This window comes from Medicago truncatula, chromosome 5 (genome assembly GCF_003473485.1).
Source record: "Medicago truncatula cultivar Jemalong A17 chromosome 5, MtrunA17r5.0-ANR, whole genome shotgun sequence".
NCBI lineage: Eukaryota > Viridiplantae > Streptophyta > Magnoliopsida > Fabales > Fabaceae > Medicago > Medicago truncatula.
The window spans coordinates 20554433-20579652 of NC_053046.1; the positions used below are offsets into that span (position 1 = coordinate 20554433).

A 25220-nucleotide genomic window follows, 5' to 3' on the forward strand; every position below is an offset into this window, starting at 1 on the left:
AAATCAGTCTCTAATGAGTTATTAGAAGGAGAAACAAAGTGCTCTAATTATGAGGTTAATTATTTAACTATGTTTTGGTGTCAAATGGGCCTACATCTTGATGAGAACCACGTTCATGTGGAGCAATGCAAGGCCCCAACAAAAAGGGAAAAATCAAAGGATACCAAGAACTTCACAAATGATTATAGTAAAGTAAAAGAGAAAACATAAAAGTAGAAATAAACTATGTCCCATGCCACCAACATTTTGCACATTTTTCTCAGCAATAACAAGTGTTATTGATTCTGTTCTTTGTTATTCTCTTTATAATAATTTGTATGTTCTCTAACTACATTAGTTACATTCCAAAACATGGGCAAGAGAGGAGCAAGGTTACCAGGTTTTTGCTTGAATCGAATTAGGCCTCATGCGAGGGTGCGTTCGCCAACTATACAAGCCAAGCATGATAAAAGTGATGATGCTAAAATTGATCAGAAAATTACTGAGAATTCATGCAGTGTTTGCGAGGAGAAATTTGACGATGGTGTGAAACAAGGATCCGTAGTTAGTCGGAAGATTATGATTGTGATTGATTCTAGTTTTGAAGCCAAAGGTGCTTTGCAATGGGCACTTACTCACACTGTTCAGAATCAGGATACTATAGTTCTTCTTCATGTCATGAAGCCTTCTAATTCTAAACAAGGTGTGTGAAACCAATGATATATATCATTGTATGTTTTCTCTTCAACTTTGGATTATTTTTTTTTGTGATTGAAACTTATCAAGTATGACTCATTCAATATGGCAGCAACTGATGATGAAGCTTCTAGTAAGGAGACAGATCCAAGGGCTTATGAACTTGCTTCATCTTTCAAGAATATTTGTAATGTCAAGATGCCTGAGGTGAGTTTAGCTCCTGAGACTCTGATATCATCTCAAAATTTAGATTTATATCTAAGAGTAATGTTAGTAACACGCATTTTAACACACACTTTCTGACACATTTTAACACTCTGGAAAGTAGATGACTATGAGTGACTAGTGAGTTACAGTTCATTTGGTACCATTGTTTAGGTCGTATCACAATGAATTTTATCTGATATTCTACATTTTTTCAAGATGTTAACATTTAACCATTGAAACCATTTTAAATTTGTTAAAATTCTAATTCTAGATTGTGAAACAATCAACATTAAATCTTTAAATTCTTCTTATGATGATGTTGAAACATTATAATGTAAATAAACGAAGCATGCCAAATGTAATAAATTTCATCCATGTAAATGACAATATATTTTAGGTTTAATAGCAGTTTTCGCCCCTTAACTTTCACAAAGTTGCGATTTTAACCCCCTAAGAAAAAAAAACTACAAAACAACCCCCTAAGTTTTGAAACTGTAACAGTTTTGGTCCCCAAGGCCAATTTTTGGTAGAAAAAACAAAAAAATAACACGTGGCACCTCACTTAGGGTGCCACGTCAGCGTAGATCGAGTCAAAATTGGTCCTGGAGGCCAAAACTTCCACAAATGCAAAACTTAGGGGGCGGTTTTGTAGTTTTTTTTCTTAAGGGGCCAAAATCACAACTTTGGAAAAGTTAGGGAGGCTAAAACTGCTATTAAGTCTTATTTATATGAAATGTAATAATTAAATGTTGAGACTGTATATATGATCCTGATAGGTACAAATTGAGATTGCAGTAACAGAAGGGAAAGAAAAGGGACCAAAAATAGTGGAGGAAGCAAAAAGACAAGGCGTGGCACTTTTAGTTTTGGGGCAGAAAAAGAGGTCCACAACATGGCGTCTTCTAATGATGTGGGCTGGCAATAGAGTCACTGGTGGAGTGGTAGAGTATTGTATCCAAAATGCACATTGTATGGCAATTGCTGTGAGAAGAAAGAGTAAGAAAATTGGAGGGTATATGATTACTACTAAGCGTCATAAAGATTTTTGGCTCTTAGCTTGATCAATATAGTTATGATTCTTTGGATGTTGGTGTCACCTTCAAGATTTCTATAAGTGATTAACTATATATGATGTTGTTGTGTTTGTAAAATCACAATGTTTGTACATAATAAAGTTTTATAAGAAATGTAAAAGGAATGAAATTATGAGTGGTTATATATGTGGGTCATTGGTTAGTTGAGGACACGTGGTTCATTTTGAGTCGCACAAGTTTTATGTCCAAACCTAACATTTTGATCCGGCCACATCGCTGACCACCACATCGTTAAGAACACTTTCTCAAAGAAGTAGCCGGTCATCTCTAGGTCAGACTATTTAACCATTGACTATATTACTGTTGGATCACAAAGGGAGCCTAAAAGGCTAAATCATCGATTTTTTGATCACATAGACACGCCAAAAGTAGCACTTTGCAATAACGAATGCAAGTAATATATTTTCAAGAATATAAAATTCAAAAGGCCTATATCAAATTCATCATTACCATCATAAATCAATTTCCCCATTGAAGAATCCTTGCTACACAAACTTCAACATTATAAAATACTTGTTAATATCTACTTATTAAGGAAGCTTCAAGCCCTAATTAAGTCATTAGCTAAGCAGTGAGTGAACAAATCAGAAAATCACATTCACCTGCCAACAGGCATCATAATATCAGAGAACTCTATGCCAGGTGTCAAGTCAGAATAGTCCTGTAAATCATTTTGTACATTAACACCATTTTTCTGAATTTGCAATGCCATAAAAAGGTTCTGCAGAACATCACCAGTGGATGGCCTCTCCACTCCTCTTTCAGCCAAACATTTCATAGCAATACCTAAATATAACTCAAGGCACTCCTTAACTATGTTTCCTTCCAAATTTGGATCCACGATTTCTTCCACATTTCCATTCTCAAAGCAAAACTTAGCCCATTCAGCCAAGTTTAAATGCTCATCATCATCATCATCATCGCATGGACTTAGAGCTTGTCTTGCACTTAGCACTTCCAACAAAACCACACCAAGTGAGTATAAATCAGATTTCTCAGTCAACATGCATCGTTGATAGTATTCCGGATCAAGGTAACCGGTGCTACCTTTGACGACAGTTGTGCCTAAGGAAGTGTAACTTTCCTTTGATAAACCGAAATCTGAAATTTTAGCAATCCAATTATGGTCTAAGAGTATGTTTGTTGTCTTGATATCGCGGTGAATGATTCTATGCTTTGTGCCGGTGTGTAAGTAATGCAAACCTCTTGCAACTCCGATGCAAATTTCAAGTCTTTGAATCCATGACAAATGAGGCTGGTGTTGATCTTTTTGCTTCGAATGAAGATGGTCATAAAGACTTCCATTCGACATGAAGTCATAAACAAGTATCATCTCATCATCTTCATTGCAGTAGCCCAAAAGTGAGACGAGGTTGTTATGCCGTACACGCGAGAGCAAATGAATCTCTGTCTCAAATTCTATAACACCTTGTTCAGACATAAGATCGGCGCGTTTTATAGCTACAAAAGATGCACCATCATCAAAGCTACCTTTGTAAACAGTTCCAAATCCACCTGTTCCTATCAGCAAAGCCTCATTGAAGTCATTTGTTGCTACTTTTATCTCTTTCAATGAAAATTGACAGCAAAACGATGATGACTTTTTCTCCTTTTCAGTTTGATTAGGGGAAAGGACACAACATGACATGATCTTTCTAGGCTTAATCACCTTAAACTTTAATAAAACTAAGCACAAAAGAATCGGTATTGCCACGACACCAAGTCCACATCCAATGAGGATGAATTTTAGTTTCTTTGAACTTTTAACCTTTTCAACAACATGCGCTGTAGCCGTTGCAGATGATCCAATCTTCTTTTCGGAAGGGTTAAGGCCGGCAAGATTCTTCTTATCAACACTGCTAAGCTTAAAGATCTCAACACCATTCAAGTAAGTATCGTAAAAATGAGGTTTTGAATACTCACAAGGGTGAAGGTCTAACCAAAGATCTTGCTTTGAATCACTATCGTTAGGAACCAACACAACATAGTCTCTGTAAATAACAACTCCAGGTCCTCCACCTATAGCAAATGGATCAAGTTCTTCAGCTGTCTGATTATTCAAAAAAACCGAAAAAACCACCTCATTCACTCTAGTTATTGCATAAGTAACTTCGCAGAAATGAAGCCTAATTAGATACAGGAAGCCAGAATCAACTTCGAAAAACCATGTTAGATTGTAATTTAAATTGACAAATCCAGCCCAATACGGAGCCATGGAACGCGACGTGCGGTAGACATCATCAGGAGCAGTATACTCCGGAACATGATCAGTATACAAAACTTTCATGCTCTTATTGAAGTGTTTAAAATCATATCCCCCAAAGATGTAACCATCATCGATATCCCAATTGCGAAACATACCAGTATCATATTTCGGTAGAATTTGTTCCCCTCCTACATTCAATCTATACAAAGTTTCCATAGCTGAATCATTATAAATGTAAACAATTGTATCGTGGCCAGCGAAAGGAATAGGGGAATCATCACCACCAATGTATAAACCATTTGGTATTGAAACAACTTCAATACCATTCACAAATGCATATGCATCAGAATCATTTGATGATGGAGTGAAAGTAAGTTCCAAACTATTTCCTTTTACATGCACAATGAATTCTTTCATTAAATATGCTAAGTTAAAGTAATCTACATTTAGAGAAACACTAAAGTTATGCAGAAGAGTGAAGTTACCGGCAGTGACAGATAAGAAAGCTTTTGAGATGTTGAAGTCCAAATAAGAAAAAGGGTAGAAATGAAGGCGAATGAATTTCGGACCGGAAGTTACATTAAATCTATATGTAAATTGAGATTGAAAGATTCTAGCTGTCATATAAGGAACTTCAGGAATGGATTCAAGATTTGAAGAAAGTGCTTTTGCTGTTAAGGACTTATTGATGATGTCTTCATAGGATGGTACATATGGTGAATCAATATCACCATTCCAGATTCTACCATCATATTGAACAAGTTCAGATGTGTTAGAACCACAATTGAGAACTATATTTTCTGAGGGGACATAGCTATGTACATATGGTAAAATGTTTGAGAAAAATATGTACATAACAAAGCATGTGATAGCATTCATGAATTTATGTAACATTTTTGTATCTAAATTGTTTCTTAGATTGGTAAATAAAATGAGCTTGTAAACTTTTTATGTCGGGCTTCTTTATAACTTTTTCAGTAGCATCTAATAATAATTTCGTGGAAAATGTATACTTTATCTCACTTGTCGGTAATAAAATCGTGCATATCGTTTAATTTGATGCAGACATATAGGAATCCTATGAGATAATATTTGGTTCACATATTTTAAAGTAACAAACTTATCGGCCCCTCAAGATTAGGCATCGCAATGGGGCGGGGTGGGAACGGGTTTTGTCTTTCTCATCCTCATCCCCTATTTTCATATATTTATCCATTATCCTATCCATATTCAACTGCGATGAAAAATTGAATCTCATCCCCGTCCCCGATGGGTTCGGGTATTCCTGCATCATCCCCGTCCCCGCAGTGAATCAATTTTTTCAATAAAAAAAAGAGTTTTTTAGAGCTTTAATGGTAATGTTGTAATGCATTATCCAACAATTTGCGCTCATTTAAACATTTACTTACCGAATAATTTGGTTGTTCCTTTAACTATCAATGAAAGTTCTTATATCATGACAATTATCAAACCAAATAACATGACATATCATTATCAACCCCCTCAACAAAAACAAAAACATGACATTTCTATATTTGGGTAGGGTTTTGGGTATGGGTTCGGGGTGAGTGCATATATCCCTATTACCCGTCTCATATCCGTATTTTAAAATTGGGGAAAACTGAAACTCATACCCAAACTAAGTCAAATTAGGAAAATCTATCAAATCGAGGTTGATTTGAGAGGGTACCCATGGGCACGGGTTTTGTTGTCATGCCTACTCAAGATACCCGATATACCATATTCACCAAATATTTAAATTCATTTAATACATGAACCACTTCTATTTTATATCCTTCTATTGCCGGTTCTGGTCGATGTATGACTAACCATGCATGTTGTTATATTATTATTAAGAGTGTTATTCTTTTTTTTTTTCTTTTTTTGATAAGATAGTCGTTATAAACTCACACACAACACTAAGAAAACTTGATGTAGCAGTAAGTGACACTGATCAAACCGGACCATTTACAGTATGCTGACCGGACCATTTACAAGTCTAGTTAGCTATTGTCCCTAAATAGTCTTTTATCATTAAAAAACCTGAAAAAAACCATCCCTTAAAAAAAAATCTGAAAAAACCATAAATGCAAGAAAGTCTCGTAGTTAAACTTCACATTTTCTTAACATATTTTTCTTTCCACTTCTTTCCTGCAATGTTTAAAAATTCATTGACGAGAAATATAATAATTTGTTTCGATATAAAAAAAATTTACATTGCTTGGGAATCAAGGTGTGGTTGCCCGACAACCGACTTGTTTGACAATTCAAGTTGTCTGATCTCATGTAATACATTAGTTAGTTACACGTGACAATGTTTGTGTTAGTGTCAAACATTAACATGTGTAAGATACCAAACACACATTTAATTAGAAGTGTCGATGTTACTTATCAATATGATCTGTATTGACATCTTGTCCCTCCAAACTCTTTTGCAAGGAAAGAATTTTCTCCAAATTACTTACCACCTCTCCCATAGTTGGCCTTTCTGAACTCTTGTTAGCCAAGCACTTAACACCAATTTCCACAAAGGCCATTAAGCATTCTTGACCTATTTTTCCTTCTAAACAAGAATCAACCAATTTATCAATAGTTCCACTTTGGTAACAACTCATGGCCCATTCTACCAAACCAACTTTCTCATTTTCCTCTTCCACTGCCATAGAATTCACAGCTGGTCTTCCACTCAATACTTCAAACAAAACCACCCCAAATGAATAAACATCACTTTTTTCACTTACTTTTCTTCTCTTATAGTACTCAGGGTCTAAATATCCAAATGTACCTTTAACCTGAGTGCTAACATGAGTGTGGTAAATAGAATTAACCATTCTAGACAACCCAAAATCTGCAATCTTTGGTACCAAATTCTGATCCAATAATATGTTCGACGACTTTATATCGCGGTGAATCACCGGATTCTTTCTACCTGTATGAAGGTAATGGATTCCTCTAGCTGCACCAACACAAATCTCTAGTCTTTTATTCCATGGAAGTGGTTGCTTCTGTTTCTTGTATAAATGATCACAAAGTGGACCTTGATCCATGTATTCATACACAAGTATAAGTTCAATGCTCTCTTGGCAATAGCCCAACAATGACACTAAATTCATGTGATAAAATGAATGAAAATTGATCTCATTTTGAAATTCCTTAAGTCCTTGCCGAGAACTCGGTTTAGCACGCTTTATCGCCACACGAGTCTCTTCATCAAGCATGATGATTCCTTTGTATACCTTTCCAAAACCACCTTCACCAATGACTAGATCATCATTGAAGTTATTTGTTGCTGAAATAATCTCTGCTAAAGTGAATTGATAACAATTACCTGATATCACCTTTACTTGAATCTTTTCTTCACCTTTTTCGGTAGAATTCAAAGTTCCCCTATTTATTTTTGTCCACCCTTTTCTTCTAAGAATGAAAAATGTTATGAAAAGTCCCAAAGTGGAACCTAAAGTACTAGCTACAACAACAACAAAAATTGGGAATTTCTTCTTATTGTGTAGTTTTTCATTCTTCAATTGGAAACTTGCAGCAAGATTATAATTGCTATCACTTAACTTGATAATCTCAACACCATTCAATATAGCATCAGCATACTTTGGTTTCGACTCCAAATTGGGATGAAGTGATATCAACATGGTCTCTATAGGAACCATTACAACATAGTCTCTATACAAAGGAGTAAAAGGTTCACCAGCCAAAGCAACTAAATCCAATTTCTCCTCTGCTGTTTGGTTGTTTATATAAACATCAAAAACCCTCTGATTAATATCTGTTACCGACATCAATATCTCACAGAAATGAAGCCTAACAAGATACTTGAATCCAGAATCAACACGAAATGACCATGTTAAATTGTACCTTATGTTGGAATCACCATTGCTACTACTCATTGTTCTTGCAGACCAATATAATTCTTCAGGTGCTGAATAGTTATAGTCATTCGAATCGAGAAAAATTCGATTCATATTAACTCTAGCATCCTTCATGACAAGAACAGTTCCATCTTGTGAACCAAATATGTAGTTGATATCATCTAACCATGACCCAAATGCATTTTTATTCTCTAGGTAATTATCACCCATGTTGACCATGTAAAACTTCTCAAAAGCATATTCATGGCTGATTATAAACGGTTCTTTTCGTCCAAGATAAGGAACATGAACCTTGTAATTTGAAGCATGAGAGAATAAATTGTTAGGTACTGAGAATATTTCAATTCCATTTATAAAAGCAAAAGCTTTATGAATTTGAGGAGATGGAGTGAAAGTAATGTTGAGTTTATTAAGCTATATTTGGCAACTAGCACCTTACCTTACAATTAGGAAAATATGATTCTGTATTGATTGATGTTTTAGCAACTGAAATCAGACCTTGCCCACTGTAAACAAGGAAGTTTGTCCATGGTTGCTTATTATGGAAAGCTAAAAGCTCTATGGGATGATTTGGCCAATTATGAGCAAGTGTTGATCTGCACTTGTAAAGGTTGCACATGTGGTATTCAGGCAAAATTGGAAAAGCGCAGAGAAGAGGAAAAAAGTCACACATTTTTTATGGGCCTAGATGATGAACTTTATGGGACAGTTCGCTCAAATTTGCTAGCTACAGATCCAATACCATCATTAAATAAGATGTACTCTATCCTAGTACAAGAAGAAAGAATGAGGATCATCACACGAGGTAAAGGTGAGAGAACAGAAGTCATGGCCTTGGCTGTTCAAGCAAGCACAAGGATGAAGGGACGTGAGATCAAAAACAAATCTGTCTGTGCACACTGCAACAGAGTTGGTCATGACGAAGCGGGTTGTTTCTTGCTGATTGGATACCCAGAATGGTGGGGTGAACGTCCCAGAAATGATGACAAGGCAGTAGGGTGAGGAAGAGGCCAAAACCGCACTGGAGGTACCGGATCAAGTGGTGCTCGTGCACAAAAAGGTCCAGTGCGCGCTCATGCAGTTCAGAACTTGGGATCCAATGTTGGTGGAGATTCAGAAAACTCCAACATGACAGAATTAAGCAAGGAGCAGTGGCAAACTTTGGTGGAACTTCTGAATAGCTCGAAGGTGACTCCAAATGAAAGCATGTCTGGTAAGACTAAACTCGAATCATGGATCCTCGATAGTGGGGCGTCTAATCATATGACAGGAACCTTACAATACATGCATGATGTAAAAGAAGTAATTGGATGTCCTGTTGGACTCCCTAACTGTCGCACTACTACATGTACTAAGGAAGGAACAGTAAAGCTCACTGATGGTCTAAGACTTGAAAACGTGCTTTATGTTCCTAAATTGAATTGCAACTTAATCTCTATTTCACAATTACTAGATGAACTCAATTGTAACGTCCAGTTTAATGGTAATTTTTGTGCTATACAGGACCGCACTTCGAAGATGCTGATTGGTGCGGGTGAACAAAGGGATGGACTCTACTTCTTCCGAGAAGTTCCGAAAGTGAAAGCTTGCAAAGTTGAAGGAACGAATCAGCTTGAAGTATGGCACAAGCGTTTGGGACATCCATCTTGGAAAACTACTCAATTAGTCTCTAATTGTAATGGGGGTAGAGTTAGTGATTACAAAATAAAGTTTGTGATACATGCCAAAGAGCTAAGCAAACTAGAGAAACATTTCCTTTGAGTAATCATCAAGCTTCTAATACATTTGATTTAATACATTGTTGTCGCGTCATTTTTCGGAGGTCAAGTCTATTTGATTAGCTTTTGACTCACTAATTTATTTCACGACTGAACATTTTTATTTGTTTAAGAAAAGGGGAAAAAAGTTCAAACTACCCCATATTGAGAGATTTAGGGTTCGGGGGTTGGTTATATTTAGGGAAGGTGTTAGCACCCTAAATATTCGTAGTACTCTACGAGAACCTCTTGATTTTATTTAATTAATGTGCTATAAACTTGCTTATTATTTTTGAAAAGAAGGAATTAAAGTGGAAAAATAAAAGACCTAATTATCTACATTTTATTGATTTGGAAGGACATGGTCCTCTGCCTACGTACCCGTGAGGGATCAAAACCTCGTAGTTCGGGGTAGAAATTGACGTTTGATTTGTTGAGTGTTTTTTATTAGTTTTGAAAAAAAGTTTTAAAATGAAAAGCCAAGTGGCAAATAAGAATTTGTTTGTATTTTTTATATTAAAAGAAAATGACTCAAAATATGATTAAATTGGTTAAAGTTTGATTAAGAAAATAAAATAAAAGACGGTCACTTGATTTAAGATCAAGGTTTGTTTATGAAAATATTTTTTTGATTTTTGATTATTTGCATGTTTTTGTTGTTTTTGGAATATTAAATGAAAATTAAACTAACGGAGCAATAAAAATAAAAGCGCGTGGATTTTTGTAGTGACGTTGGATCACCACAAAATCCCTAATCTAATTTTTTTACATTTTTGGATATATCTAAGGCGGTAAAGAAATAAAAGGACACACACCCACACACTTTTCTCATTTATATTTACATTGGACCTAAATACATTCTAATTGCTGGAAAATAAATAACAATAATTAAAATGCTAAATAAAATAAAATAAAAATGCAAAAATGCTAAAAAAGAAATAAAATGCAAGAAAATAAAAGAAATGGACAACCGAAAGGACAAAAATTACCGAAGAGACAAAATTCCGAAGGGACTTATTCCGAAGGAACAGAAAAAAGAGGGAGAAGAAAAGAATAGCTCGTCAACACAAGCTAAATAGGGAGAAGAGAGAAAAGTTCTTTGACAATTCAAGAGAACTTTTGGTGTGTGAAATTGTGTGGAATGAGAGCTCTATTTATAGGTGAGGAGGTTGATGAAAAATGGAAAATTGGTTTAATGGAAATGATGGACAATTATGGTGAATTTTGAAAAAAGAATGTTAAAGTTGACACTTGACTTGAAAATTTTATAGACCTTGTACATTTATTTTGGACCTATTGACACTTTGTTTTTTTTGGACACTAATTAATTAAAAAGAAATAAAATAAAAATAAAATAAATCTAATACGAAATAAAATAAAAACAAATTAAACTAAATTATTTAAAGAAAAATAAAATTAAAAGATGGAAAATAAAAATTATTAAATATAAAAAAAAGTAACTAATCTTAAAATTAAAATTAATTAAAGATGGAAAGAAAATAAAAAGAGAAAAGAGGGTCCGACTCGGAATCAAAAAAAGAGGTATTTTAAAATACCTCCCTCCCGAATTTTTTTACTGAAAAATCAGAGATCGATCAGAGTCGAGTGACATGTGTCAGTGGGGCCTTAGGTCAAAAATTGGGGTATGACAGATGTCCCTATTTAAGTTTCTTCGTCCGGAGATTTGAAGATGAAATCTTTGATTTGACGAGTCGAAGAGACTTAAATACAAAGTACACCATTTTTGACCTAAGATGCTATGAATGCATGTGATGCAAGTATGAATGCAGGACGACAAATGTGATTTGACTGGAATGAGAAACAATAACGGGATACCCTAATTCGTTGAAAGAAAAGGGGTCCGACTCCGCTAGGGGAATGTAGTTTCACCGGGGAAAATGATTGTCTACTATCATATTGATAGCTTAACAGAGACGATTGATACTTTTACCTAACTATCGATGAGATAGCTTTAACAAAGGTAAGAATGAGAGAAAAAACCGTCTAACTACCGATGAAATGATAGTTTAACAAAGACGATTAATAACTTTTACCCAACTATCGATGAGATAGCTTAACAAAGGTAAGAATGAGAGAAAAAAATCGTCTAACTACCGATGAAATGATAGCTTAACAAAGACAAATGATACTTTTACCTAACTATCGATGAGATAGCTTAACAAAGGTAAGAATGAGAGAAAAACATCGTCTAACTACCGATGAAATGATAGCTTAACAAAGACAAATGATACTTTTACCTAACTATCGATGAGATAGCTTAACAAAGGTAAGAATGAGAGAAAAACATCGTCTAACTACCGATGAAATGATAGCTTAACAAAGACAAATGATACTTTTACCTAACTATCGATGAGATAACTTAACAAAGGTAAGAATGAGAGAAAAAACATCGTATAACTACCGATGAAATGATAGCTTAACAAAGACAAATGATACTTTTACCTAACTATCGACGAGATAGCTTAACAAAGGTAACAATGAGAGAAAAAACATCGTCTAACTACCGATGAAATGATAGCTTAACAAAGACAAATGATACTTTTACCTAACTATCGATGAGATAGCTTAACAAAGGTAAGAATGAGAGAAAAATTCGCCAGTCGTAGTCGTCGATGTGTCTTCGTGGGATATCCTTATGGACAAAAGGGATGGAGAGTTTATGACATTGAGACTCTTGAATTCTTTGTATCACGAGACGTTGCTTTCTTTGAAAATCAATTTCCATTCCAACACGCTGAAGCTGCGCCAACCTCCTCAATCTCCATTACTGAAGATGTTAATGAGGAGAGTCAAATTGATGATAGTGTGGTCAGACAAACTGAGTCGCCAATAGAGGGGATCCTTGTTGATAGGGAGGGTTCTGACACTACAAATGTTGTTGTAGCAGATAGTACCACAACTTCAAATACTTCAAATGTGCAATCCACAAGCTCTCATAATGAATCTGAAAGTGCAGAATGAAGAAGTTTTCATGAAAATGCCTCCTGGTTTTTCTGTTTCTCAACCAGACATGGTTTGCAAATTACGAAAATCACTTTATGGCTTAAAACAAGCTCCGCATTGCTGGTTTGCTAAGCTATCTGCTGCCCTCAAATCTTATGGTTTTCGACAATCATATCTTGATTATTCTTTGTTCACTCTGCACCAAGAAGGCAGCCAACTTGTAGTTCTCGTTTACGTCGATGATTTAATAATTGCAGGTAATACTCCTTCTGCAATCAAGCGCTTTAAGCTCTACCTCAGCAAATGTTTTCATATGAAAGATCTCGGTGTTTTGAAATATTTTTTGGGTATCGAATTTGCCAGAAATTCTACCGGAGTTTTTCTTTGTCAGCGTAAATACGCGCTTGATATCATATCTGAAGTTGGTCTCCTCGGTGCTAAACCTGTTGTCACTCCATTAGAGCAAAATCATCGTTTGTCGCTTGCAAGTGGAGAGTTGCTTTCCAACCCTGAGAAATATCGACGCTTGGTCGGGAGATTGATTTATTTGTGTTTCACTCGGCCAGAACTGTCATACAGTGTACACACTTTGTCTCAATTCATGAATCAACCCCTAACTGAACATTGGGAAGCTGCATTACGAGTAGTACGATTTTTAAAAGGGAATCCAGGACAAGGGATATTTTTTGGTAGTAAAAGTGACTTAAGACTTCATGGTTGGTGTGATTCGGACTGGGCTAGCTGCCCTTTAACTCGACGATAAGTCACTGGCTGGATAGCGCAGCTCGGTGACTCTCCTATTTCTTGGAAAACAAAGAAACAACACACTGTATCTCGGTCTTCTGCAGAGGCTGAATATCGGTCTATGGCAACCACTACATGTGAGTTAAAATGGTTAAAAGGGATTCTTTCCAACCTGGGAGTTGTTCATGATAAACCAATGATCATTCACTGTGACAGTCAAGCGGCTATCCACATTGCCAAAAATCCGGTGTTCCATGAACGTACGAAGCACATTGAAGTTGACTGTCATTTTGTCCGAAATGAAGTTCTCAAAAATAATATTCTTCCAGTCTATGTTTCTACTGCCAGTCAACCTGCGGATATTTTCACGAAAGCATTGGGGAAACCGCAGTTTGAATTTCTCCTTGGCAAGTTGGGCATTCAAAATCTCCATGCTCCCACTTGAGGGAGGGTATTAAGCTATATTTGGCAACTAGCACCTTACCTTACAATTAGGAAAATCTGATTCTGTATTGATGTTTTAGTTATTTACAGCTGTATTGTAATTAAGCTAATTTATATAGCAGTAATTAGTTATATGCATAGGCACAATTTTAGGCTATATCGTAAGTGCCATTCTTGTATATAATCATATCAATGCTTTGAGAAATATACACAGAACCATTTCTTTACAGAGTTTCTTTTCTTTGATGTTAACAAAGAAATCCTTAGTGATATAAGGTGATTCGATTTCTTGTGACACTACAACAATTTCGTGTTTAAGAATGTGTCATAACTGTGTTTTTATGATAGATGACACATTTTTATGCGCCCCCCTACGACACGGTCATGTGTTTTCTTCAACTTCTTTTCTCATGATTTTTTTATCCTTCCTTGCTCATACTTCAGCCAAAAGTTCTCTTTTCTTCATTATTTATCTTGAAAATGAAAACCAAAGTGTTTGTAGTAAAAAAAAAACTCTTAACTAAGACCAAAATTAACAAAACTTTCTGGAATTTAAACGCTAAAAACACCATAAACTACGACTTATTGAATTCCTTCATACTTGAATTTTTGCTTGTCCTAAAAAAAAAGACAATGAACATAAGCAACACAATTTAGTAGGAAAACAAATTCAAACTTTTTTATTTTTCACGGCTTTGTTCTCAAAGTACACTTATCACGACCTAAATGCTTTTCAAGAAAAATTTCAACCCAACAATGGTTTTAAATGAGTGTCTATGTATGTGAAGTCCAGCTTTTTATTGCTCCTGTGTAAAAGGTATTATAAAGAAAGCATTTAGGGTGGGTGAGTGAAAGAGTTTCTCTCCATAGGAAAGACACCTTTTTAAGGACAGGTGGCTGTTTTCAGCCTGCAACCGGTTGCCAGGAAAAAGACAGCATCCTTATTTTAATATATCTGCTTTTCTTCAATCTCACCCCTACTTTCATTTCATTAAAACATACACCCCCATTAAATTGACAGCTATGCAACTGATTAATGATAACAAACAAATTCATTTGTCTAGATTAGATTTTTACATGAAGAACTGGATCTGATTTTGTCCTTCACTTAGCATCTCATCTCACCATGTGTAAACCTCACTTCTTCACTGAGCTTCAATCTCAACTTCTTCACTAAGTATGAATCTTTACACCGATGTCAAAATTTGGGACCCTAAATATTTACTGTTTTTTGTTTACAATTGTCAATGTTAGGAACTGCAATATGGACATAAAGGAAATTCTAGATATATTTGACGTCTCTGAAATTGACGATGGTGATACGAAGGTATGTTGAATTTACTTCGTATGTTGTCTTCCTAACCCGTCGTTAATTCAATGCAACCCCAACACTCACCCATTACAACAACACCAGGCCCAATTTTTATTAAATAAAATACTAATATATTACTCCCTCCGTCCCATAATATAAGCAAAAAAAACTCATTTTCTTTATCCCAAAATATAAGCAAAAAAGACAAACTTTTATCTTATTTAATCTTGTTTTTTTAAAAAATCTTTTTTCCAAGAAAAACTTTTGTTTATTCTCATGAAATTAAATGCAAATTACATTCAATTTTCCCTCTCTTTCATTTTTTCCATAACCAATAGCCAATGAAAATTGTTTTTACATCTTCCTATAAAACTTTTTCCAAAGAAAACACAAAAAATTATACTCCAAATTCTTATGTTTTAGTTTTCTTAATAAGTGTGATTTTTTTTTTTTTTGCTTATAATTTGGGACGGAGGGAGTATATTATAAATAAGTACAGTGTGAGGCATCTTCTTTTTTTTTTGTCAAATTCTCACCAACAAGTTACTTCCAAGTATCAAAAAGTGCATCTCAACCATTCAAATTAAATATTAACATATCAATGGATAAAAAGTAAACTTTCCCATCAAGGGAAACTCTTTCACTCACCCATCCTAAATGCCACCTAAATGTACGACTAAAACATTACAATCATTTCATATAATCTAGGTGGGAATTTTTATCTTGGTCACTTTGGTGTTTATTATTTTTTTATGGTAAAAATCAAAGTCACTTTTTATTTAGAGAAAGACACTATTATCGCTTCCTCTTTTTCTTTTCTTTTTTTGTGCACTGATCCCTTTCTTTCTTTTACACTTATATGACCTTTATTTTTGTTCCCCACACCAGTTTATACTACTTTTTTTTATGAAGTTTTAGAGTTATGTTTACCTATCAAAGTTAAAATTGTTTCGTAAAATACATATCTATGCACTTACTTAAAGTCTGTAACTTTTGTGAATCTCTAAAAGAGAATGGTTCACAATAAAACTGATGTGGGTTTAGTGAAACACTTAAAGCAAAAAAAAATTTGTTCGCATACACATATTCATCATAGAACTCAACCTTTATTTTTATTTTTTTTATATACCACTAAATTTCTTGCTACATCACCTTTCTTCTTAACACAAGCAAGACACTAAAGATGCAAGACAAAAGAAACTACGTACCCCCCCCCCCCCCACCCCAATGCTTAGACCAAGCATTGTCCTCAACTATTCAATTAAAATTGACACGAAAGGTTACAAGATTATTATGGACCAGATAGAGGGTACTAAAGATGAAAGTGTTGCATCATAACATGGAGCATGTCTGATGTTCTCTCCATTTGTTGCCCTTGCCTCAGCTGCTCCTCTCTTTGCCGAAGTTGTTCTTTGATGAATTGCAACTCAGTGCTTTGCCTTTGCTGCTCATCTTATATCCTGGCATACCAATCCTACACATTCTGGAATGGCTCATGTTCCACCTCCACCTTCTCATCGTCCATGGGATCATTTTGAATTGGACTTTGGTTTGACTCTTCTTGTGGTACAACAACATTAAAGTACATCCAATATTCTTCATTTGTGGGGTCAGTCCTTGTTTTGTTTGGCAGTACAATGGATTTTTCTTTGTTAATCAACAAATAAAAATTTCCTTTTTTTCTCATCCACCGTCTTAACCAAGAACATTTGAACACACATGTCCAGATCAATATTCATGTTTCCCTCAACAACCTTTAACAATTCTATCTTATCACCTAACCCAAACTTCCTAGCAATGAAGTTTATCATTTTCCGTCCCAACCACAATTGGACCCACGACCAGTGGCGGATCTTGAGTTTATTTCTAAGGAGTGCCAAATATTTGTAGAATATATACTAAAATGTTTCAAAGAATATACAAAATTGTAAATTGATGTGATGGTACAATTGCATGAATGTGATATGAGGGATGCCGGTCAAAAAAGTATAAAAAGAGGGTGCCATGTGGTTCGAACATGCGAACTTTTACTTTTACTTTTACTTTTAAAAAGAATGCATAACCGCTACAACACCAACATATAAGTTGTTATATCATGCCTAATATCATATTTATATAAAGGCTGGGGTGCAGTGGCACCAGGGGGTCTCTAAAGAGATTCGCCCCTGCACGAAACTTTATGCCACATAAGCCATATGGCTAATGATATATTGGCAGGTATTCACAAACTTTTGATTCACCATGGCCCATAGAATGAAAACTTCTCCAGCTCTCACTTTTCCCCTTTCCCCTCTACCAAATACAATGCAAGCTATTACCCTATGAATATACCAGAATGCCAAATTCTAGATTTGGCCCATTTTTGCACTTCTAGATTCAAAATGATTCTCACCAGTAATTTGGGACAAGAAAGCACGGGAATCAAATTCTGCCGATTTAAGTTCTAGACTTTTAGAATTATGGACAAACCCATTGTTAGCAAAACCTAGTCTCTCATTATTTACCTCTGTTTTTGGTAAACAATAGAACTAGTTTTGATTATTACAAGCAAGATCGAACCATAAATCCTAGGACATGCAAATATTTTCCAAAAATTGTTTGAATGTTCATCATATTCTTAGTTTGCTTTATGAACAAGATGAAAGAAAAAAAAAACTGCTATTTGTATGAAGATAAATGTCTTTCGACAGAGATCAATGAAGAAAATGTAAGTAAAAGACTTAAAAGTTAAAATGCAGAAACTTAAAGAAATGTAAATTACTTTGCATTGAATTAAAAGGTGGTTCAAAAAACCATATTACATACATTATGTGACTTGTTTCTCTAGACATTGGTACTTTGAATGTTTGAATTTTGTAAATGAGATTTGTGACCCGTTAATTCTTTGGACGTTGTTGTCAATTTCATGTTTAAAAGAGATTTGTTACTCGCACTCGAGATAACAACAATTTCATGTTTAAAAGTGAGTCAATCCACTCACCTGACAAGCATGAACAGGCCACATCGTTGACCACCACATAGTTAAGAACAATTTTTTAGAGAAATAGTCAGTCATCTCAAAGTCAGACTATTTAACCATTGACTATATTACTGTTGGATCACAAAGGAAGCCTAAAAGGCTAAATCATCGATTTTTTGATCACATGGACACAATAAAAGTAGCACTTTGCAATAACTGAGTGCAAGTAATATATTTTCAAGAATATAAATTCAAAAGGCCTATATCAAATTCATCATTAACATCATAAATCAATTTCCCCATTGAAGAATCCTAGCTGCACAAACTTCAACATTACAAAATACTTGTTCATATCTAGTTATTAAGGAAGCTTCAAGCCCTAATTAAGTCATTAGCTAAGCAGTGAGTGGACAAATCAGAAAATCACATTCACCTGCCAACAGGCATCATAATATCAGAGAACTCTATGCCAAGTGTCAAGTCAGAATAGTCCTGTAAATCATTTTGTACATTAACACCATTTTTCTGAATTTGCAATGCCATAAAAAGGTTCTGCAGAACATCACCAGTGGATGGCCTCTCCACTCCTCTTTCAGCCAAACATTTCATAGCAATACCTAAATATAACTCAAGGCACTCCTTAACTATGTTTCCTTCCAAATTTGGATCCACGATTTCTTCCACATTTCCATTCTCAAAGCAAAACTTAGCCCATTCAGCCAAGTTTAAATGCTCATCATCATCATCATCATCGCATGGACTTAGAGCTTGTCTTGCACTTAGCACTTCCAACAAAACCACACCAAGTGAGTATAAATCAGATTTCTCAGTCAACATGCATCGTTGATAGTATTCCGGATCAAGGTAACCGGTGCTACCTTTGACGACAGTTGTGCCTAAGGAAGTGTAACTTTCCTTTGATAAACCGAAATCTGAAATTTTAGCAATCCAATTATGGTCTAAGAGTATGTTTGTTGTCTTGATATCGCGGTGAATGATTGTATGCTTTGTGCCGGTGTGTAAGTAATGCAAACCTCTTGCAACTCCGATGCAAATTTCAAGTCTTTGAATCCATGACAAATGAGGCTGCTGTTGATCTTTTTGCTTCGAATGAAGATGGTCATAAAGACTTCCATTCGACATGAAGTCATAAACAAGTATCATCTCATCATCTTCATTGCAGTAGCCCAAAAGTGAGACGAGGTTGTTATGCCGTACACGCGAGAGCAAATGAATCTCTGTCTCAAATTCTATAACACCTTATTCAGACATAAGATCGGCGCGTTTTATAGCTACAAAAGATGCACCATCATCAAAGCTACCTTTGTAAACAGTTCCAAATCCACCTGTTCCTATCAGCAAAGCCTCATTGAAGTCATTTGTTGCTACTTTTATCTCTTTCAATGAAAATTGACAGCAAAACGATGATGACTTTTTCTCCTTTTCAGTTTGATTAGGGGAAAGGACACAACATGACATGATCCTTCTAGGCTTAATCACCTTAAACTTTAATAAAACTAAGCACAAAAGAATCGGTATTGCCACGACACCAAGTCCACATCCAATGAGGATGAATTTTAGTTTCTTTGAGCTTTTAACCTTTTCAACAACATGCGGTGTAGCCGTTGCAGATGATCCAATCTTCTTTTCGGAAGGGTTAAGGCCGGCAAGATTCTTCTTATCAACACTGCTAAGTTTAAAAATCTCAACACCATTCAAAAAAGAACGATAAAACTGAGGTTTTGAATACTTGTAAGGGTGAAGATCTAACCAAAGATCTTGCTTTGCATCACTATCTTTAGGAACCAACACAACATAGTCTCTGTAAATAGCAACTCCAGGTCTTCCACTTATAGCAAATGGATCAAACTCTTCTTCAGCTGTCTGATTATTCAAAAAAACCGAAAAAACCACCTCATTCACTCTAGTTATTGCATAAGAAACATCGCAGAAATGAAGCCTAATTAGATACAGGAAGCCAGAATCAACTTCGAAAAACCATGTTAGATTGTAATTTAAATTGACAGCCCAATACGGAGTCATGGAACGCGACGTGCGGTAGACATCATCAGGAGCAGTATACTCCGGAACATGATCAGTATACAAAACTTTCATGCTCCTATTGAAGGGTTTAATTTCATCTACCCCAAAGATGTAACCATCATCGATATCCCAATTGCGAAACATACCAGTATCATATTTCGGTAGAATTTGTTCCCCTCCTACATTCAATCTATACAAAGTTTCCATAGCTGAATCATTATAAATGTAAACAACTTTTGTATCGTGGCCAACTAAAGGAATAGGGGAATCATCACCACCAATGTATAAACCATTTGGTATTGAAACAACTTCAATACCATTCACAAATGCATATGCATCAGAATCATTTGATGATGGAGTGAAAGTAAGTTCCAAACTATTTCCTTTTACATGCACAATGAATTCTTTCATTAAATATGCTAAGTTAAAGTAATCTACATTTAGAGAAACACTAAAGTTATGCAGAAGAGTGAAGTTACCAGCAGTGACAGATAAGAAAGCTTTTGAGATATTGAAATTCAAATAAGAAAAAGGGTAGAAATGAAGGCGAATGAATTTCGGACCGGAAGTTACATTAAATCTATATGTAAATTGAGATTGAAAGATTCTAGCTGTCATATAAGGAACTTCAGGAATGGATTGAAGATTTGAAGGTGCTTTTGCTGTTAAGGACTTGTTGATGATTTCTTCATAGGATGGTACATATGGTGAATCAATATCACCATTCCAGATTCTACCATCATATTGAACAAGTTCAGATGTGTTAGAACCACAATTGAGAACTATATTTTCTGAGGGGACATAGCTATGTACATATGGTAAAATGTTTGAGAAAAATATGTACATAACAAAGCATGTGATAGCATTCATGAATTTATGTAACATTTTTGTATCTAAATTGTTTCTTAGATTGGTAAATAAAATGAGCTTGTAAACTTTTTATGTTGGGCTTCTTTATAACTTTTTCAGTACGTGTTGAATTTCCGATAGAATCTAATAACAATTTCGTGGAAAATGTATACTTTATCTCACTTGTCGGTAATAAAATCGTGCATATCGTTTAATTTGATGCAGACATATAGGAATCCTATGAGATAATATTTGGTTCACATATTTTAAAGTAACAAACTTATCGGCCCCTCAAGATTAGGCATCGCAATGGGGCGGGGTTGGAACGGGTTTTGTCTTTCTCATCATCATCCCCTATTTTCATATATTTATCCATTATCCTATCCATATTCAACTGCGATGAAAAATTGAATCTCATCCCCGTCCCCGATGGGTTCGGGTATTCCTGCATCATCCCCGTCCCCGCAGTGAATCAATTTTTTCAATAAAAAAAAGAGTTTTTTAGAGCTTTAATGGTAATGTTGTAATGCATTATCCAACAATTTGCGCTCATTTAAACATTTACTTACCGAATAATTTGGTTGTTCCTTTAACTATCAATGAAAGTTCTTATATCATGACAATTATCAAACCAAATAACATGACATATCATTATCAACCCCCTCAACAAAAACAAAAACATGACATTTCTATATTTGGGTAGGGTTTTGGGTATGGGTTCGGGGTGAGTGCATATATCCCTATTACCCGTCTCATATCCGTATTTTAAAATTGGGGAAAACTGAAACTCATACCCAAACTAAGTCAAATTAGGAAAATCTATCAAATCGAGGTTGGTTTGAGAGGGTACCCATGGGCACGGGTTTTGTTGTCATGCCTACTCAAGATACCCGATATACCATATTCACCAAATATTTAAATTCATTTAATACATGAACCACTTCTATTTTATATCCTTCTATTGCCGGTTCTGGTCGATGTATGACTAACCATGCATGTTGTTATATTATTATTAAGAGTGTTATTCTTTTTTTTTTTCTTTTTTTGATAAGATAGTCGTTATAAACTCACACACAACACTAAGAAAACTTGATGTAGCAGTAAGTGACACTGATCAAACCGGACCATTTACAGTATGCTGACCGGACCATTTACAAGTCTAGTTAGCTATTGTCCCTAAATAGTCTTTTATCATTAAAAAACCTAAAAAAAACCATCCCTTAAAAAAAATCTGAAAAAACCATAAATGCAAGAAAGTCTCGTAGTTAAACTTCACATTTTCTTAACATATTTTTCTTTCCACTTCTTTCCTGCAATGTTTAAAAATTCATTGACGAGAAATATAATAATTTGTTTCGATATAAAAAAAATTTACATTGCTTGGGAATCAAGGTGTGGTTGCCCGACAACCGACTTGTTTGACAATTCAAGTTGTCTGATCTCATGTAATACATTAGTTAGTTACACGTGACAATGTTTGTGTTAGTGTCAAACATTAACATGTGTAAGATACCAAACACACATTTAATCAGAAGTGTCGATGTTACTTATCAATATGATCTGTATTGACATCTTGTCCCTCCAAACTCTTTTGCAAGGAAAGAATTTTCTCCAAATTACTTACCACCTCTCCCATAGTTGGCCTTTCTGAACTCTTGTTAGCCAAGCACTTAACACCAATTTCCACAAAGGCCATTAAGCATTCTTGACCTATTTTTCCTTCTAAACAAGAATCAACCAATTTATCAATAGTTCCACTTTGGTAACAACTCATGGCCCATTCTACCAAACCAACTTTCTCATTTTCCTCTTCCACTGCCATAGAATTCACAGCTGGTCTTCCACTCAATACTTCAAACAAAACCACCCCAAATGAATAAACATCACTTTTTTCACTTACTTTTCTTCTCTTATAGTACTCAGGGTCTAAATATCCAAATGTACCTTTAACCTGAGTGCTAACATGAGTGTGGTAAATAGAATTAACCATTCTAGACAACCCAAAATCTGCAATCTTTGGTACCAAATTCTGATCCAATAATATGTTCGACGACTTTATATCGCGGTGAATCACCGGATTCTTTCTACCTGTATGAAGGTAATGGATTCCTCTAGCTGCACCAACACAAATCTCTAGTCTTTTATTCCATGGAAGTGGTTGCTTCTGTTTCTTGTATAAATGATCACAAAGTGGACCTTGATCCATGTATTCATACACAAGTATAAGTTCAATGCTCTCTTGGCAATAGCCCAACAATGACACTAAATTCATGTGATAAAATGAATGAAAATTGATCTCATTTTGAAATTCCTTAAGTCCTTGCCGTGAACTCGGTTTAGCACGCTTTATCGCCACACTAGTCTCTTCATCAAGCATGATGATTCCTTTGTATACCTTTCCAAAACCACCTTCACCAATGACTAGATCATCATTGAAGTTGTTTGTTGCCGATATAATCTCTGCTAAAGTGAATTGATAACAATTACCTGATATCACCTTTACTTGAATCTTTTCTTCACCTTTTTCGGTAGAATTCAAAGTTCCCCAATTTATTCTTGTCCACCCTTTTCTTCTAAGAATGAAAAATGTTATGAAAAGTCCCAAAGTGGAACCTAAAGTACTAGCTACAACAACAAAAAAAATTGGAAATTTCTTCTTATTGTGTAGTTTTTCATTCTTCAATTGGAAACTTGCAGCAAGATTATAATTGCTATCACTTAACTTGATAATCTCAACACCATTCAATATAGCATCAGCATACTTTGGTTTCGACTCCAAATTCGGATGAAGTGATATCAACATGGTCTCTATAGGAACCATTACAACATAGTCTCTATACAAAGGAGTAAAAGGTTCACCAGCCAAAGCAACTAAATCCAATTTCTCCTCTGCTGTTTGGTTGTTTATATAAACATCAAAAACCCTCTGATTAATATCTGTTACCGACATCGATATCTCACAGAAATGAAGCCTAACAAGATACTTGAATCCAGAATCAACACGAAATGACCATGTTAAATTGTACCTTATATTGGAATCACCATTGCTACTACTCATTGTTCTTGCTGACCAATATAATTCTTCAGGTGCTGAATAGTTATAGTCATTCGAATCGAGAAAACTTCGATTCATATTAACTCTAGCATCCTTCATGACAAGAACAGTTCCATCTTGTGAACCAGATATGTAGTTGATATCATCTAACCATGACCCAAATGCATTTTTATTCTCTATGTAATTATGACCCATGTTGACCATGTAAAACTTCTCAAAAGCATATTCATGGCTGATAATAAACGGCTCTTTTCGTCCAAGATAAGGAACATGAACCTTGTAATTTGAAGCATGAGAGAATAAATTGTTAGGTACTGAGAATATTTCAATTCCATTTATAAAAGCAAAAGCTTTATGAATTTGAGGAGATGGAGTGAAAGTAATGTTGAGTTTCTTTTCTTTGATGTTAACAAAGAAATCCTTAGTGATATAAGGTGATTCGATTTCTTGTGAAGCAAGTAATGGATTGAAATTGTTAACAAGAGTGTAAGGACCGGATTTAACCGAAAAATAGGAGTTGGAATTTGAATACTCTATTGGTAAATATGAAGTTGAGAGAAAGTATAAACGAATGAATTTAAGGCCATTGGAAGAGAAAGGGAATGAGTAGGTCAATGAAGAATGATGAACTATTCTTGCAGTTGAATATGGGATTTTTGGTGCTACTTTGTGTGTGCTTGAGTTTAAGAGTGTTGTTGATGAAATTGTGTCATATGGTTGAGGAAAGAAAGGTGTTCCAATGTCTCCTATCCAACTTACACCATTGTAGGTTGATAATCCATATGAACCACAATTAAGGAGGATGTTTGTAGAATCATCACAAAATGTTAAATGGATGAAGAAAAAGAAGAACAATATTAAGAGGTGTGTAAACATAGTTGCAAATCTAGATGACACTATTATGTGAGTTTTCTTCATGTTTGAGGTTGAACAGAGGAAAATTAAGGGAGGAGTGAGTTTACTTGTATGTTATCTTGAGAGCAAAAAATTTCATTTTGGTTGGCCCAACTTTTTTTGCATTTAATATTCA

At 35.0% G+C, this 25220-nt stretch overlaps 4 protein-coding genes and 1 pseudogene across 4 annotated transcripts; 1 reads left to right on the forward strand and 4 right to left on the reverse strand.

The window, feature by feature from the left end:
* Positions 1-169: 169 nt before the first annotated feature.
* Positions 170-2098, forward strand: LOC11436424 (universal stress protein PHOS32). Its single transcript, XM_003614200.4, has 3 exons — positions 170-682; positions 788-882; positions 1659-2098. Exons 1-3 carry the CDS (start codon positions 352-354, stop codon positions 1941-1943), a joined length of 711 nt encoding a protein of 236 aa, XP_003614248.1. The 5' UTR covers positions 170-351; the 3' UTR covers positions 1944-2098.
* Positions 2099-2390: 292 nt separating this feature from the next.
* Positions 2391-5135, reverse strand: LOC11436883 (receptor-like protein kinase FERONIA). The gene has a single exon (XM_003614201.4). It carries the CDS (start codon positions 5074-5076, stop codon positions 2575-2577), a length of 2502 nt encoding a protein of 833 aa, XP_003614249.1. The 5' UTR covers positions 5077-5135; the 3' UTR covers positions 2391-2574.
* A 1218-nt stretch (positions 5136-6353) lies between these two features.
* On the reverse strand, positions 6354-8310 carry LOC11436425 (receptor-like protein kinase FERONIA). The gene has a single exon (XM_003614202.3). The coding sequence runs from the start codon at positions 8280-8282 to the stop codon at positions 6567-6569; it is 1716 nt and encodes a 571-aa protein (XP_003614250.2). The 5' UTR covers positions 8283-8310; the 3' UTR covers positions 6354-6566.
* Positions 8311-18443: 10133 nt separating this feature from the next.
* LOC11431618 (receptor-like protein kinase FERONIA) lies at positions 18444-21210 on the reverse strand (annotated as a pseudogene).
* A 1255-nt stretch (positions 21211-22465) lies between these two features.
* LOC11435343 (receptor-like protein kinase FERONIA) lies at positions 22466-25220 on the reverse strand. Its single transcript, XM_003614205.3, has one exon. The coding sequence runs from the start codon at positions 25106-25108 to the stop codon at positions 22679-22681; it is 2430 nt and encodes an 809-aa protein (XP_003614253.1). The 5' UTR covers positions 25109-25220; the 3' UTR covers positions 22466-22678.